This window comes from Mastigoproctus giganteus, chromosome 9 (assembly GCF_048544385.1).
Source record: "Mastigoproctus giganteus isolate SK-2022 chromosome 9, ASM4854438v1, whole genome shotgun sequence".
Taxonomy (NCBI): domain Eukaryota; kingdom Metazoa; phylum Arthropoda; class Arachnida; order Uropygi; family Thelyphonidae; genus Mastigoproctus; species Mastigoproctus giganteus.
In genome coordinates this window covers 68,220,358-68,238,473 of record NC_143583.1, presented here as the reverse complement: position 1 = coordinate 68,238,473, position 18,116 = coordinate 68,220,358, and the positions used below count along the sequence as shown (strand labels likewise).

Sequence of the window (18,116 nt, the reverse complement as noted above, 5' to 3'; positions counted from 1 at the left end):
GCATTTATTTAATAATGTACAAAGAAAAATAAATAAATAATTGCGGGCATAAAATCTTATGTTTCTTAAGCTTCTCCATTTTAAGCATTTGTGTTCAGCTGCTGCTTTGTATATAAATGCAAATACCACTTAGTAAATACAATTCTAATATAGAATACAGTAATTATTTACTGAAAACTGTTGTAATGACTGTTTCATGCACAATTATTATTGCTTATTTCTTCTGTCTTTTTTTTTTCCCACAAACGTTCAAATTGGCTTAGAACATACGCGAAACAAATGCCTCATGACCTCAGTAGGCTTGATGCTAATTCAGAACTCTTCGAACCACAGTCCCATTTCGAAAACTCAGAACCAGTTAGAGAGAGAGAGAGTTGACATGTCAAAGTTTCAAGTTAGGATTCAAAAAATAGGGGATATTGTTTCTTCTTTCGTGCATATTGCGTGGTCTTGCTAAACATGGCCTTTAACTCGTATGCCATTTCTCTCTCTGTCGATTTGAGGGTGGAGCAATTGAAAGTATTTATTGATGGCCTTTTGGGTAGTAGTATCACGTATCATAGTTATATTGAGCTGAGTGAACCTGTTGTTAAATATGTTAATAGTTCGCAGGACTATATTTATGATGGGGTGGAAATCACCCATAATTAATTTAAATGGTATCCTTTACCTCGAGGAGGAGGAATGAGTAGAGTGGGTTCCATTCTTAAATGATTGTGTGTTGTATGCTATACGTTTAGTACGTTGCATATTACTTTGTTTTATCACATGAAGAAATGGAGCTTTCCCCGGGAGGGGGAGGGGAGCAGAGAAATCCTACAACCTCCATCTTGGTTAAACAAACTCAGTCTCTACTAAGCTCATTAATTTTCTCGCTCCATCGATGGGATTAGAACCCCGACCTTTCCAAATGAATGACAGTCACGATGTGTAGAAGATAATGATCCAAGTACTCGATGTGAATGACATGTTTTTCAAGTCCTTGGTCGACTGGGCTCACTCTTGCTCCTTAGGGCCCTTTTCAAGGACGACTCTTTTGTGGGAAAGTCTGTTTTGGCTTGTTAGTCTCTCGCCTTTCCTTCTTAAGAGCTGTGTATTTGTTAGTTTGTCCAATTTACACCTGAATGGACCGTATCAATTCTAAGCATCGAGTGTTAATCTTTCGATGTGTTTCGATGAGTTAAAGGACAGTCAAATTTTGATAGTCATATAATGCGCAATTGAATTATTAAATGTCTTATTGGACAGAAGATTTAATTTTAGCGATATCTCAGAGATTTAGACCTCCAACCCCTTCCTTGCCCAAGTGACTTCTCATAACTTCATTCCAAAAAGCATTCCAAGGTGATTTTTCTCAAGAATTTTATATAAAAAGGAAGCATCATCTCGAAGAAATGGAAAATCCAGCAGGAAAAATCTGATTAAGCACATTGACCAAATGCTTTTGTACAATAGCACGCAGACTGCCTATTTATACAAACTGTGCAAGTTTGTATAAATAGGTAATGGAGTCATGGAGTCCATAAATGAGCTTAAGTTCAAGCGCGTAATGGTATTTGGAATGGGTAATCTGCAGTTTTCAGGTTTTTTTGGTAAATCGGGCAAAGTAATCAATACACTATGTAATACATGTAATACATTATTTATTGTGTCAAATTTTCAAATGACAGTTATAAACTACCGCATAGATGGCAGCATCTTGCAAGGCATCTCCAGCTTCTATTACATAAGAGGTATTCACGTGAGATCACTCGTTGTGCTCCGCTGAGATGGCTGTACCATAAACAACAGAACTTCGGTGTGCCGGATCGGGCTGTGGTCACGCGCTACTAACTGCTCGCGTTGGTCGTTCCCCTCTCTCATTTATAGTTCCAAGAAAGCTGTTTGTGTAACGCCCCTAATTTAGAAACCGTTTTTGGGTGAGAAATGAAGCCAAACTGACAGCGATCTTAAAACCTCGCTTTGATCCAAGTCCTCTGCAGTGCGATCCAGTCCCATAGCCAGTGGTGAGATGCCAAAATTCTAACAACCGGTTCTCTAAAAATAGCACAATTTTTTTGTTACAAAAAATAAATTTTGATCATTTTGAATGCATAAGTAGCTCTACTATTTCTCCAGTATGTTGGCATTCCTAATATCGACAGCGAAAGTGTTAGCGTATTAAACAAGACCTTGGTTCGCACGGGTATCAAATCTGATACCCATGCGAATCTTCGGGTATCAGATCTATGAAATATCTAAATAAAAATTACGTAAATCGTTAATGATTAAAAATTTTAAATTATGGAGCTGAATTGCTGAATTGTTAGTTTTTCACATTTTTTTCTTAATTATATAATTTTATTATAATTTCTTTCATTAATTTAAAGTGTTTTTATTAATTTTGATTAAAATTTAAAAAATAAATACGCTTTTCAGTAATCAGAGCTGACTTCGGTCCTTTTTAATTATGATTATCGAGATTTTATTATAATTTTTGATTTATTCAGTTCTATAAAGTGCATTCGCCATTTTAGACATTATGAAGAGCTCTGTCTGTTTATGGCTGTGTTTTGATCAAAATTACAATATATTTTGGATTTTAATCTTAAGTAACCTGGTGAAATTTTTCGGTCCTTTTGGAATAAAAAAAAAATAAATAAATTTTCTGTTTATACTCCGGGACGACCAAACGGTCAGAGGAGTTCACAAGATAGACAGAATACAAGAAACAGCACCGTATTCAGCAGTGACGGGCTTGAACCCCAGTCACTCAAGGCACGTGTGCTTATGCACCCGCGCGCCTGACCACTAGGCTACGGCGGCCTAGGAAAGACCATGAATGCTGAATTTCTGCAAAGGAATGTCATTAGACATTTATGCCGTTGAATTAAAATTCAGTTTCATACTAAATTATAATCTTTGGTTTAAGAAATTTAAAATGAATCCATTATGTGAAATGATGCTGTTGAACTTCTTAGATTTTCTTTCTAAAATGGTAAGCGCTGTAGTTCATTATGCAGGGTTATTACCACTGTGATGTTTTTTTTCTCTCTCAAAGTAGAGAAGAGTGGGATCACTATTCCCTACATCTTTATATGTTTGGGCAGTTGTAAATTGTGGACTGGGAGGATTTTGCTTTCAGTTGCGAGTTGTGTGTTGCAGATTACAATCTGTTTTTCCAACGAGATAAAAATTTTATTTTCTGGAACTTTGTAATTGCTGTTTTTCAGATAGCGATCTAAGACAAGGTCAAGGTGTCAAGGTGTGTTTGTTTCATTTGCGGTCTCCAGGGTTTCCCCTATATGCCGCTGTAGCATCTGAAAAGGTGAAGGCCGGCAAGTGTATGTATGTATGTAGGTGTGTAAGTATGTGTCTTGTTATGATGAGTGTTGAGTGCCGGCACTGGCGACTTTGCAGCCAGGAGGCAGGGGACACCTGGTCCCCTGCCCTCTGACTCCCAACCTTGGCCACGAGGAGGCGCGCCAGTTTCACTTTCTAGTTGAGACTCTTACTGGGGCTGTCAGGCAAGCCTGGGAGCCCCAAGGGAAAGGAAGTGGGGGTAACAATTGAGGTATGGGGAGGTTGCATAGAAGATAAGGGAGAGATAGACCTCACATGAAATAGAAGAGAGAAGTTTACAATAGTGGATAGAGTTAAAAAAAAAAAAAAAAAAAAATATATATATATATATATAAATAAAGTAAATAATAATAATAAAAAAAAAAAAAAAAAACTATATACAATGTTTACTATTAGCTAAGTGAGTACGATCACCACTCCTGGGGGACTTAATCAGACAACCAAAACTATGAATAACACTTCATTACATTAATTAACACCATTTGAAAAGTATTAGGCCACAGCAACCAGACACACTTGTCCAGTCGTTGTACAGGACTCAACCACTTTACCTCAACTTTTTTTTTTTTCTGGCTGGTGCTATGATTATCTGATCCGACACTACCAGATTTCACCGTTAAACTCAGAAGGCAAATAGCGAGGCGCTATCCATGGACATACATAAGTAGCACCCTGTCAGCGTTTTACAATTCAATATCATATATTTACAACATGCACAGCCAGCTTTTCCACTGTACACAAAATCGCTATTAATATCGTGGTAGTCTTTACAAGTCACAGTTTGACAGAAACCACACTCGGCTCAAGAACCACTAACACAACCAACAGACAACCTCTGTTAATTCTACTAAATCTAATTTTATATTTATGGCAAATAATCTGCAAAACACAACATTATTACCATCGTGGAATCAACATAATTACTTAAGAAAAGAGAACTAAGGACTTGTTTACAGAAAACATATTTTAAGGAAAAAAAAAAAAAAAAAGTTCTTGTCCTTGAATACAGACTCTGGATTACTTGGCATCACTGTTTACAGATCGACTCCAATTAGTCTCTTCCTACGTGCAAACAATTTATCTGCAAAATTACAAAAAGCTAGGAAATTTTCTTTATCATTGACAAAACATGGTAGGTCATCTTCATTGTACACTTCTGTAAGAAGCTGTAGATTATTTCTTAAGTCTGTATAGAGATAGCAGTTAAATATTAAATGCTCCATGGTTTCAGGAGCACCACACTTACACAATGGAGAGGCAACCAACCCCAGAGAGAACAATTTGGAGTTCAAGCTGCCATGCCCTGTTAGAAGTAAAATTCAGACCTGGGCAGAACCAGGCCAACCGTTGCTTGGTAAATTCTAATATGTTGGGAAAGTATCTAAAAGTAACTCTACCAACTTCTGCATTGGACCAAGTTAATTGCCAACTATTAACAAACTCTCTTCTAATTCTACAATTATCATCCTTAGTTGGTATGTCTAAATTAATTGAATAGTTGCTCACCCTTGCAGGCAGAGCTTTCCGACGATAATATTGTAAGTAGTGATAAATAACTTCATATTGAATGGGAAGTTTTCCACTCAGTACTTGGAGTGCCATTGTTGACACTGTTCTGCAATTTCTTGTGATTGCAAGAAGAAAGAAACGTTGTGCTTGAGTCAAATACTTCGAGACTAAACAGTTATTAACACGATAACCCCATGCACCTGCAGCATAACAAATTATTGGTATAAAAATACACTCGTAGTATAACTTTAAAGTTGCGGGTTTAATTCCCCAGACATTTTTAGTTATTCTAATGATTTTACTAGTTAAGACTTTTATTTTGTTCAGCATATTTTTTGCGTGGGCTACGAAACTAAATCTATCGTCCATCGTTATTCCAAGATATTTATACGTTCTTACAATTTTAATGGATAGATTATTAATTTTTATACTGGGGGGCCTATTCAGGTTCAAATAACCTTTCAAAAGCATTTGTTTAGTTTTGTCAATAGAAATCTGTAGTTTGTGCATACTACACCAACCATCAAGGTCTTCCAAGATTTCGTTCGCACGTTCTTCAAGTTCCCTACGAGACTCTCCAAAAACCAAAATGGTCAAGTCATCTGCATATGCTGCCTTCAAAATTTTGTCGCGCTGTACCCCAAGCCACCCATCAAGAACCACATTCCAGCAGATCGGTCCTAGGACTGATCCCTGAGGGCAACCCCGAGTAACAGCACGAGTAAGCGAACAGACACCAGAATACACCACTAGGCTACGACCATGGAAATAATCAGAAACTAGTCGATAAAGGGGAGCAGACACCTCGGCCTCCCGGAACCTCGCCAGGACACTTTGCCACCATAAGGTGTCAAAGGCCCCTTTGAAGTCCACAAAAAGGCCGAGGACATACTTGGAATCCGCATTCGAGACCGAATCCATTACAAACTTTATAGCATCAACAGTTGAACAGCCTTTTGTAAAGCCAAATTGAGTGTTTACTTGTAGATTTTTAGCCTTATAATATTTCATAAATCTAGTTACAATAACCTTTTCTAAAACCTTGCCTAGCACTGGTAGTAATGCAATAGGACGATAGGTGGATGGAACATTGAGGGGTTTGTTAGGATTTTTAACCAGAATTTTAAGATTGGCTTGCTTCCAGGGAGTTGGAAAACACCCGTCAGCCAAACAGGAATTAAGAAGATTAACGATTAGTTGTGGTTTGATTGTCCAGATTCTTTTTAATATTGCAACTTCAAGTAAATCTAAGCCTGGACATTTGTTATCCTTCAAAGAGTCAATAGCTGCGCCAATTTCAAGATTAGTAAACGGGTCCTCATCAGTTAATCCAAAATACATCAAGTGCTCCATCCTTAAATTTGTTTGTTCCGTACTCTCTGGTACACAAATGTCTTGGCAAATAATGCCATCCAGTATTGCATTCATCGACTCTGTCCAAGAAAGAGTCTCTTGCCCATCAGCCACGATAGACGAAACGATCTCACCAGGGTGCAATTTCTCCGCCACAATTTTGTAAGCAAGTCCCCACGGTTCATCCTTTAGTGTCGATTTAACCAGTTGTTCCCAAGCATTCTTCTTTTCTCTATAAATTTGATTAAAGTAGGTCCGCCTGGCCAGCTTGTAAAGGTCGCCCAGACGGTCCACCTCAACCCTAGCCCTATTATTTCTCTTGGCACGCTGATAGTTACGCCGAGCACTTTTCAGTTCATTTCTCAGATTTGTGAGATCCTGAGACCACCAGGGCACATGATTCTGTTTTCTCTTTTTCTTTGCGAGAGAGGCATCACAGACCAACCTTATTAGGTCATTTACGGCTCCCACCTGCTCCATTGCCGGTAGTTGCCCAATTCTCTCAATGTTATCAGCCGTGGCTTCTGCGCACAGCCTGTTCTCAAAAGTTTCCCAATTTGCACCCTGAGTCCTGTACCTTGGGAAATCGTATGAGTTCCTTCTTGCCATACAGCCTGAGTCCATAACAACTTCAAACGTTATGGGGTTATGGTCACTTGCTGACCATGCAGTTCTGACTTGCCAGTTTCTTATGTTTTGTCCAAATGTAGAGTTGGACACCGTAATATCTATGAAGGATTGACCAGATGCTGAGACAAAAGTAGGGGGGTGCCCTACGGTGTTCCAAAGATGTAAGTTCTTAGTTAGGATTAACTCCTCTAATAACTCGCCTTTGTGATCTGTGAAGTGACTGTTCCATAATGTAGATGCAGCATTTGCATCCATACACATAATAACTCTTCTACCCGCCAATCTATGGAGAATATCCTCTACATAATTTAGGTAAGGCTCGATCTGTTGATGTTGTTGAGAGCATTGAAAATACAATGAAACAAAATACACCTGCCCAAACGTACCCTCCAGACAGGCACAGGCAGAATGTGTGGAGCACAAGCTTGTTATCTTTGTGACAATAATGCCTGGATCAACTATAACTACGGCTGCCCAAACCCTGGCCACAGCGTTCCTGCCACTTCCAGTAGTTTCAGTATTAGATTGTACAATTTTTGATGATGATGGTAATCCTTTTACAACTCCTTTATATGAATACACTTCCTGAAGGGCTAAGATTTGGATATCGTGGTCAGAGATTATTCTAGTTAAGTCATTAGAGACAGCGATCGACCTTTGACAGTTCAATTGCAAAACTTTAATTGGTTCGCTAGTATTATGATTTATATTACGATTGAATGTAGTTAGTACGCGACTTGGTCACCTCTTGCGCGCGTATATACTCAGGACAGCCGTTGTCACGGTAGGAATGATCAGCTTTCTTCTTGCGCATTTTACAGTTGGGACAAGTTGCAGGAGAAGCCTTGTCAGGACAAGACTCAATCTGATGCCCCTGATTGCCACAGTGCCCACAAGTATATTCAGTTTGATGGCAATTACGTGCAGAGTGCCCGTAGCCGAGGCATTTGAAGCATCGTGATGCTATAATAAAATCCTTTACTCCATGTGATGCCCATCCAATGTATACACGATTACCAGTATTCAATAGAATTTTCCTAATGTTGGCAGGGGTTTCAATGACCCAATGAAAGTTATTCTTAATTTTAGACTTAATTTTAAATCTAACCTTGACACATTTTTTGAATTCGTCACCAGTTATACTGTAATCGGCAAGGTTCTTATCGTATAAATCCTCAAGAAGATCATTATCAGTGATCTCTTTATTAACATCATATATTATAAGAGTGGGATTCAATTTCTTAGGAAGGTCCACATTTAAATTGTGATCCTTAAACTTACTACACTTCTTTAGTTTCTCGAGATCATTGTTAGAGGCAGCCTCAATTACAATACCTCTATCTCTAACCTTTCTTATTGATTTTATCTTAATTCTCTTCAATTCTGATTTAAACTCCTTTGTCACCATTTGTTTTATCTCATCACTTGTTTTGAGTTCACTTTTGTCATCAGCACGCACTAATACCGCGTGTCTGGTTTGTGTCCCAGAGGGGATCGCACTCACATTAACCTGTTTGCCTACACCATAAGCAGCTACACCAACATAGCTAGCTGCTGAAATTTGAGCAGGCAATGTTTTACATGCAATTTCAGTTTTTAGCTTTCCATTCTCAATGGTTAGTTCAAGTAACATGCGTTCCATGGAATTCCATACTTTGCCAACCTCGGCAATCATGGAAGGGGTAACCTTAGTCCCATTCTTAAGAAAGTCAAATAAACTATTCTTCAGAGCAAAAACGTAATCAAGAACAGCAGAGTCATTTAAATGGACTGTCTCATTATTCTGACCATTTTCGGTTACTTTTGTCCTTTCTTGGACCAGTGCAAGTGGGGGAAAATGTTGCCCTAAAATATCAACAATATTGATAGAAGGGTCCTGGAGATCGGCCAGTCCAGCCTCCGCCAGTTCCGGGGCAACGGTCAAGTCCCCTTGCATGGAAGATGAGCAATTTTCGTCAGACATAATTACTAAAGTTATTGAGATATACAGTAATTATACATAAGTTATACAACTCTTAATACATCTTCAATAGACAGTAATATAGCTCATTCCAATTATGTATCATTTGAGACATTTATGCTATAATTATTGTATTTATGATGCCATTAGTTAGATCACAACAATATTGTATCCAATTGTTATTTGAGATTAGAGTTAGTAATAAAGTGGCTAACTGCATCAAGGCCGGTGTCGCCAATCAGAGACAGTCGCGGTGGTCACGTGATCAACGATGGCGAACAGAGGCTTTATTTACTACCACGGGGGAGAAGCAATGGCTGCCTCCATAGGTACATAATTATAAGACACTAAATTTACAGCTACGCAGAGACTAGTTTGTAGTGAGCCAATCATCTAAATAATAACATGAATCACTATTACTATTGAGGAATAGTTCACTGCACCACTCAGGTTTTAAAATAAGCAATATCAAGATGATCCACAACAGCCAAACCTATATGGCATTTCAGCGCTGTGTCCTGTTGAAAGCAACGACACACAGCCCGAAGTTAAAATTACTCATATTTTCGAAATACCTTAGAAGTTGGGCACAAATAAAAACCATCAACTGACTCACCAACACCTAGAGAACTCGATGGGCACAATTTTAACCCGAAGAGAAGACTTTCAACCACTTTGAAGACAAAATATCAGCGCACCAAATTCATGCAACTGACCCGGAGGGACGCCACCCACGCGTCCACTCTTCTAAGACAATCGGATCAAGACTGAGGAAATCGAATCACCCGCGAATATATAACTATTAATATTAGTATAATAATGGCTAAATAATTCAAGGAAGCGAACTTCTTTTCCATCTGCAAAGAAAAAAAAAAAAAAGATTCTCAGTCACTCGCACTTTTGCAATCGCCAAAGAGTGATTGTCCAGTTTCTCTTTGATCTTTACTAAACTTTCTGCTTTAACCACCGTGGCAGACAATTCATTACAAAGATCTACAACACGCTGTCCGTCAGTAAGCTTCATGAGACCTAGCCTTCTGTTATTTTCCAAATTTTCATCTTTTTTACTCATTATTCTTCTTTCAACTAGCAGTGAGATTATACATCCCTCTTTCATTTTTCTGATCCCTTTCAGAATATTATATACCTTAAGTCCCTACTGGGATGTCCAGGCTATCCTCTGGCTGAATGCAAATTTCCGCGAATCTGTCCTGCAACCATCCTTCCTCAATTTAAATTTGGGTCCCCTCACATTGGGTGCTGTCTGAACAAAATCGAACATATTAGAGATATCGTACTTTCTCTGACAAGTTCTTGTTTATACTCCGACACGACCACCAGGTCAGTGGGGTTTACAATCAATCAATCAATCAATCAATTGAATACAAATATTAATCGTATTCAGCAGTAACGGGCTTGAGCCCCGGTCCATTCAAAGAGCGTGTACTACCTCACTCGCGCTCCTGGCCACTCGGATAGGCGCCTCCGTAGCCAGGTGGGTAGAAGCAGCAGTGCATAGCACACGCTTCTTGATTAGACCGGGGTTCGAGCCCGTGACCACCAAATACGGAGGATGTGGAAAGGTCAGGGAATGACCACCGCATATTCCCGGAGCAATATGGCCTTAGTTGCTAATGCTCCTAAAAACCAAATAACAATAACCACTCGGATACGCCAAGTCTCAAGTTGAAATAGATAAATCATTCTACGCATGCCATCGACATTTAGCTACTCAATCCATTCGCCCTCGTGAATAGCACAGTTGGTATAATCACAGTTCTCCCCACATAGGGTGGAAGAGACCTTAGTTCGAATCCCATCAATGATACGAGGAATTTTTATGAGTCTTTTTCACAACGTGGCTGAGTTAGTCGGTCTCAGGCGAGCGTAGCATGGTTTTTTCTCACGGAAACTCGTGTTTTTTGTTCAACAAACAGCAAATGGACCTCAGAACACACGGAATTTTTCAAACATATATACTTAAACATATATACTGCACAATAAGATGTATATTGCTGATGTGCCTACAACAACCAACCAACCAACCGACCCAATTCAATCCATTTAGAGCCGTAAACCCCACAATCAGCTCTCCTAGAGGCGCCTAATCGCTGCAATTTGTAGAACTAAAGTCTTTTTTGGTAACGGTACTCTTTTGTTCCCTTCACTTATCTTCCTGCTTTTCTATGCATCCGTTCCAACAGATCTACTTCCTTCCTGTAATGAAGCTTCCAGACCTGTATCCAATACTGAAGATTTGGCTCGACCATTGCATTATACATTAGGATAATCACCTCCTTATCCCTGCTGGCAAAATTCCTGTATTTTATTGACAAAACTGCATGCGCTGCCCTATCAGCCTATCTGCATAGAGAGTACTTGGTGTCTAACTGTACAATTACGCCCAGGTCTTTTCTTTCTTTGCTACCTTCAGTGTGGTACCATTCTTTTGATATAAAAATTTTGATGTACTCGTATGATAACAAAAAAGCTCAAATTCGTTCAATTTATTTACATTATTCCTGGAATTACTGTATAGACAAATTAAATTTTGAATTGTTTTTTAGCTTTTTACCACTTTGATGTATTCCTTTCATCTGCTTAAACTCTTAATGAGTGCTCAATGATGTTACCAAATCCCGTTTATCTGGTAAATGGATTAAAAGTAACTGACTTCACTTCAACGAAAACAGATAAAATGAGATAAAAATTGAGCAAAGAGAAACACGCCATCATAGATAGAAAGTTTAAAGAGGAGGTAAAGGGATTACTAGAACCAAACGAATGAGATATATCGAGCAATTTGCTTACTTTTATCAAGAATGCTTGTGATTAAATATAGTAAGATGAGAGAGAGAGAGAGAAACAGATTTCAGTTAAAAGACGATAAGTAAAACATTTTTATGGAAAAACAAACGTAATGCAGATTAAGGGATGAAAGCAGATACTAATGGAATTGCTCTCTCTCTCTCTCTCTCTCTCTCTCGTTTTAGGCTGTTGTTGTAGTAAGATTTTAGAAGTATCTCTGTGTATATTGTCTGTAAATTACGTGGGGTCTGTGATCAATATTCTGCTTGCTGGGCGAAAAATGCGAGTTTCCGGGAGTGAAAACCATGATACCATCGCCTGGCACCGACTAACTCAGCCACGTTGCGAAAAAACAAACAAACAAACAAACTTTCACTAACAAAACTTGAAAAGAATTATCAATAAACTACAGTATATTTCAGTTTATTGGTCACTTACTTTGATAGCTAATTAATCACTGATAAAATAAATTAAATTATAATAAATAATCATCTGTTTAATCAACGAATTAAATATTCAAATGCTCCTGCACTGTGGGCCTCTCTCTGATGAAATTTTAATATTCATGAAATCAATGGCGGTGATACTTATTTGTAGTACAATGCTGAGGCAAAACTTGATGATGACTCTGCACATGTGACAAGTGATATTAGTGAATCATATTTCTCATTTTATATATATTTGTATGAATGTACATGCGCAGTAATAAGTATAATGTTTTCGTTTTAGCTGTCATAGTACGGTTCCTGACGAAAAGATATATCGGGGAATACAGCTCCAACAAAGGTGAGTTACTTTTTTATTTCTGTTTTTCAACACGAGCGTAACTTAAAAAGTTAAGGTGAGAGAGAGATGCCTGCATACATTTAGTCTTTAACAAACTTTACTTGGTGCATCGTAATCTAAGTTCACGATATGCCATAAAAACAAATCAATCGTTGACTGAGTAATTTTGAATTAATAAAAGGTATCATTAATTTTCTCAGTTACGCATTCTGTTGCAAGCCAGATGGTATTTTGAGTACTACAAGGTCGAAAGCTTCTATAGACTTTCAAGTTTAAACCAAACCGTTTGAAGATATATTACCAATGCTATTAGTTCACGTAAGGTCTTAATGCCGTTGATATACTGTCAATGGCATTAGGACCTTACGGGTCCTAAATCTTCGTAAACTGGAAATCTTACTTCCTCTTTGTTATCGTGCTATCACGCGCTCCAAATTTTATCTCTCCTCTCTCGCTCCCCTCCCCTCAAATTGCAGTTTTTGCTGTTCAGGGGAAAGTGGACTGAGGTGGGATACTAAACTTGCACTCCTCTTCCCTCTTGGCCGCCTGCTCTCTCGTGACCGCGCATGACATCGGGTCTAATTACAAATCATCCGAAGGTAAGTCCGGAAGGAGGTAATCTTCAAGAGAAGTGGTAGCGGCACGTTCCCTGCGGATGCTCACATGTTCCGTTAAACAGATAGTTTCTTCTTCTGAAAGGCGGTCTTTTATGGACGGCACGATCTCCATTGCTGGGGAGGGGACGACGATGGCGTAGAAGAAACATGGTCGATGCGTATAATGACAGACTTTTGGAAATCTCGAAAAAGAATGGGGAAGATAAGCAGAGAATTAATGGGACGGTTGCAGGTCCCTTTAATTTGAGGATTACAAAATTTGTGGCCCGTGGGGTTAGTTAACTCCTCCTTTAATGGTCCTCCTCCCCCCGCTTCTAACACCACAGGCCACAGATAATGAAAATGATAACTGTAAAATACGTGGACAGCTTTTTTTTTTTATTTTAGAAGAATTTTTAATAAACAAAATGATTTTACGATGAGATTTTCTAATAAACTCTTATGATAAAAGCATATTCTAAAAGAATGTTTACACTTCCATCGTGGATGTCTCTTTTTGAATAATTTTCGTGGCAGATCAAGTAAAATCGAGGAATATGGTGAACTGCTTTCTTTGTATCATTCAGGAAAGAGAAAGTAGCCTTGAAGGAACACCGGAGTCCTCCGAGGAAACGTGCGACAATAAAATAGCACGGGAACCTTCCATCAGACAACTTTTGACAGCAACCTACAGCTGGGAGCAGACTGATGGAAAACATTTCGCCGTAGTGGATGCCAGGTGATATTCGTCACGCTGGAAGGTTGTGTAAACAGCACTTTACAAATTGACATCGTGTAAGACAAAATGCAAGGAAAACTTTGAGAAAGTATGAATTTCACTTTCCGGGTGGTATTTCAGTACGTTGTTCGAATGTGGTCTTGGATCTCTCACACTCTCTTTATCTTACAGTTTTAAGCGTAGAATAGTTCCCTGATTTTTGATTTTTCCATAATTTAAACGAACACGAGAAGATGCATCTTGATTTCCGTTATAAGTCAAGCGTAAAGCTGATTTTTCAATGAAATGCATTTCGGTATTTATGTTGGGCTGAAGGGTAGCGCCATCTAGTGTTCAATATCTGTAATAATACTGTTTTTCTTGTACATCTGCCTACTGTTTGTTGACATTACTAAAATAGGTTTGTTTTTGACGATAGTCAGAAAATGCAAAATTTCATTTAGAAATATGTGATATCAGTACATTTTTAAATATTAATCAGTCTACATTCGATGACAACTTTCATAAAATGTAATAGCTAAAATTTTCAATTATTTTTTAAGCGAAGTTACAACGTTTATTATTATTTATTTTTTTATTTTTTTTACCTTTAATTTTTTCCTTATTTCTTAGACTGGCTCTATAAGAAAAGTGTATCGTGCGATGATGTTACTACCGACATAGAAATCTTGGACATCTCCCGGTGGTCGGTATGTATTATTATGATGATACATTCACGTTTTAAGATATTAAAATATTAAGTTTTAAAAAAAAATTGTTTCAAAAATGTTTTAAAAATGAAATAAGAAAATATTAAAGTTTTTAAAATTAATACAATAGAATATTAAAGTTTATATTTAATGGTTAAAACATTAACAGAGAAGTGAAGTCTAAAAATTTTATTATAATTTAAAATATAATACTTAAATAAACAAGCATCCAAAATTTAATTTATTTATTGTTCAGTGGTATATAATTTAAGAACCCTGCTCTTCCTTTAGAGGCATTTTGCTACCACTATCGTATTATTGGTTATTATAATATTGGTTCAGTCTTTGGATATAACTCTAAAAAACTTCCACCTTTATTTAAGTGTTTACGATAATCGTTCCGAGATGGCGCCACAATATACAGCAAGTGATGGCGTAAATTTTAGCTGGCAGGTAATCAAGAATTTCTTGGGAAATCGCTCTGAGAAATTTCTAACGAGCTGTTTAGATGTATATTGTGCCCAAGTTCAGCAGCCTTGTGCAAGAGTCTTTGAACGGGTGTCTTAAACAGAAACGCGTAGCAATAAACATACATTTCTTGGAAATGACAACCAAGGATTGGTACAACAATAACTGCTCCAATCTGGAAGCGGTTTGTTTGGTACTAAAAGAACAAGTAGCTGAGATTAATGACTTCTACCATTTCTTGCTACTTATAAATAGAAGATTGACTACATCCGCCCGGAAATTTTGAAATTAAACTGGATGTTTAAAGAAAAAAAAAACGGAAGCAGCTTCACATATCCGTGGTCAATGTACAAATGTCAATTCTTTATTGGTCAATTCCATTGACCAATAAAGGATTGACAAATGGAAAAAAAAAATGGAATTGACAAAAAACAATTCCAAAATTTGAAGTTTGAGCTCCTTTCTGGCGAAGAAGCGAATTAAATTTAATTTACGAATAAAAATGAATTGAGATTTATGGTGGTACGCACGCATAGTTTTACTAGTTAACCTTTGGCATTTTGCGCTGGTGAAAGCGAAAATTAAGGAAAGATAAAAATGCTAGTTTTGACGGTTATCTAAGAATATCTTTAATGCTCTCTTTATTCTACCCTTCAAGCATTGTCTAGTCTTAAAATACACTGTCTGGCGTGTTGTTCCATAACTGTAGCGTTGCCAGACATTCCTGTCTCCAAGCAAGTTCGTCTACTTCACTCTTTCATGTCATCTCAACTCTTCTCTCTGCTGCAGAGACGCTGTGAATGCAGCGTTCCGTGTCCACATAATGACGCTTTCCTCCGCTGTCTAGGTATGAAAGGTTTATGAAGTTAATTTTTCTCCCACGTCATTATACGAAAAAGGGATCATTAAGTGCTAGGAATTTACTTTTATTATTATTATTTATTTATTCAAATTTATGCTTCATTGTAATAAAACTCGAGTAGCGCATAGGGACATGCTTATGTTATCTTTCAAAGTAGACATTAAGATGGTGCTCGAACATTTCACAACACAACCAAAAGCTGCTCGGCCATTTTCAAACTGGAAGTGTCGTGTGGAGTTATTTGTTGTTGTAAAGTTCCTTGGGTTTTTCTCGCCATAGATATGCAACTGGCATTGAATTTCGGCAGGTTTGATATTTATGCGGTGCAGAAATCTAAGGACACTGTCTTTTTCTACGTACGTGCTGTTAGCTGCTTTGCAACTTTAAAACAGCTGCCAAACACGCGCCCGGAATGTAATCAGTGCTGCCATCTTGCGATAATGACACTTCGCAAGTAGTTAATTCTACCAGTCTTTCTATAATGACTGACACAATTCTAATTCCTTAATGAATTTCCCTTGGTAATTGAAGTAATTAATCATTAGCAATAACGATTAATGATATTTTATTATCCAAAAAATGTCCCAAGGACATCACTGGTCAATTCGACTAGTGATATCCTGTTCAAAATTTACCCATGGACATTTTGTACAGGGTCATCACTAGTCCGTGGGATTTATCCAGTGACTAATTGATCTACATATATAGATATAGATATGCGTTGTCAGAGGCGATATTTTGCTTTGGGGATTTAAGTACGGTCCACTTCAACTAGACCATCTCGATTCCCAGGAACAAGGACCTGGATAGTGAGAGTTGCACCGTTAAAATGTGAATTGAGAGACATCGTTGGTGGGGACGGGTAACTCTTGCGCTGTGACTAATTCGACGCCATTTTTGTTTGAGTATCCTTCAACTTTCCATTCAGTAGTGTCCACTAGATGGAATAATAATTTAACTCATCTCTAGAATGTTTCTTGGCTTCTGATTTTTTACGTGGCTTTGTTTATAATTAATCATGTATCTGCGCTTCTTTCTGTTGAGAATTATTTAATATGAGAGAGTGAATGGGGGGGAGGGTTGACAATCGTTGTGATAAAGAATGATAGAAAGATATAGAGAATGAATGATAGAAAAAGAATGGCAGGCAGAGAAGATTATAGTGGGAAGTGAGAAAATTAGGGGAAAATAATTATAGGAATTTAATAATAGAGAGAGAGAGAGAGAGAAGAAAAGGCCCTAATAAGTGTTATTCATATTTCATTTTTGCAGGGCGAAGGAGACTTTCCTACAGACCAAATCTTTTGGGCGGAAGCATTCGTGGTGACCTACAGCATCTGCGACAGAAGCACCTTCGACTACGCCCTTCAGTGCATCGACGTGATCCGACAGGTAAAAGCACCCACGTACGTGCCCATCATTCTGGTGGGCAACAAGCGGGACCTGGAGCACGCGCGGCAGGTGTCCGTCACCGAGGGACACGAGATCTCCTTGCAGTGCGGCTGCCAATTCTACGAGGTGTCGGCCGCAGAGAGCTACGTCGGCATCAACCTCGCTTTCCACGGACTCATCCGCGAGGCGCGGACCCTTCGCATGCAGCGGTCACTTCCTCGCCAGCGCAAGCTGAGCATCGTGACAATGTCCAAAGTGTTCGGAGCCGTCTTCCGAAAGAACGCTACGAAAGTGACGCCGAGGAAACGAAGGACCTCTTTCTCACTTTGACCTTTGCGTGAAATCTGTGCAGAGGAGGACTGCCGAGAGTTGCGCAACGTTGAAAAATGTCATCTTCCATAAGTGTTCAATCTGTAAGCAGGTGTTAGCAAGCCGGGGAATTGGTGGGGGAGGGGAACATTATGAGTGTGATCGGAGGCGAATTGGAAGAGCCGCTTGATGACACCTGGTTCTGATTAATAGATCTCTCGAGCTGTCACCGGACACGAACTCTCTCTCGTGAGAGATAATTGTAATACTTTTTTCTGCCGGTCTACATTAACTGTAATTGCACGCACCACTGGAACTTCTAGTCTTGCACATGGTAAGTGCATGGTCACGAGAGTTTAGTGACATCAGGCCTATAAAGAGTGTAATGACGTCACACGTCGTGAATCCTGTGTAACCGAGTGGCAGTTCAATAAAAAAATGGTCCATTTTGTTAACGCTACCTAGTGTTCATTCCAAACTCTTTCCCGGGGAGATGGGGTGGGGGAAATTTATAAACCTGAGGGAATACAAGCAGCAGATTCAATTCAATGTCCAAAGTTTCTGGAGTCACACGATCAGAAAACAAGAAACTTTTTTCTTTATTCTTATCGATCAAGTTATCAAGTCACATTGCGCAGGAAGATGGGGTGGGGCGTTTATGCATCCATTTAAG

General features: G+C 38.5%; 1 protein-coding gene across 1 annotated transcript in view; it reads left to right on the top strand.

The window, feature by feature from the left end:
• The window catches only part of LOC150080418 (ras-related and estrogen-regulated growth inhibitor-like protein A), a 35,567-nt gene extending 17,708 nt beyond the window's left edge, over positions 1 to 17,859 (top strand). Inside the window, exons 2-4 of the mRNA XM_090381229.1 lie at positions 12,332 to 12,388; positions 14,336 to 14,412; positions 17,015 to 17,859. Coding sequence (XP_090237355.1) covers positions 12,332 to 12,388; positions 14,336 to 14,412; positions 17,015 to 17,464 — 584 coding nt within the window. The 3' untranslated portion in view covers positions 17,465 to 17,859. The remainder of the gene's footprint in view (positions 1 to 12,331; positions 12,389 to 14,335; positions 14,413 to 17,014) is intronic.
• The last annotated feature ends 257 nt before the right edge of the window (positions 17,860 to 18,116 follow it).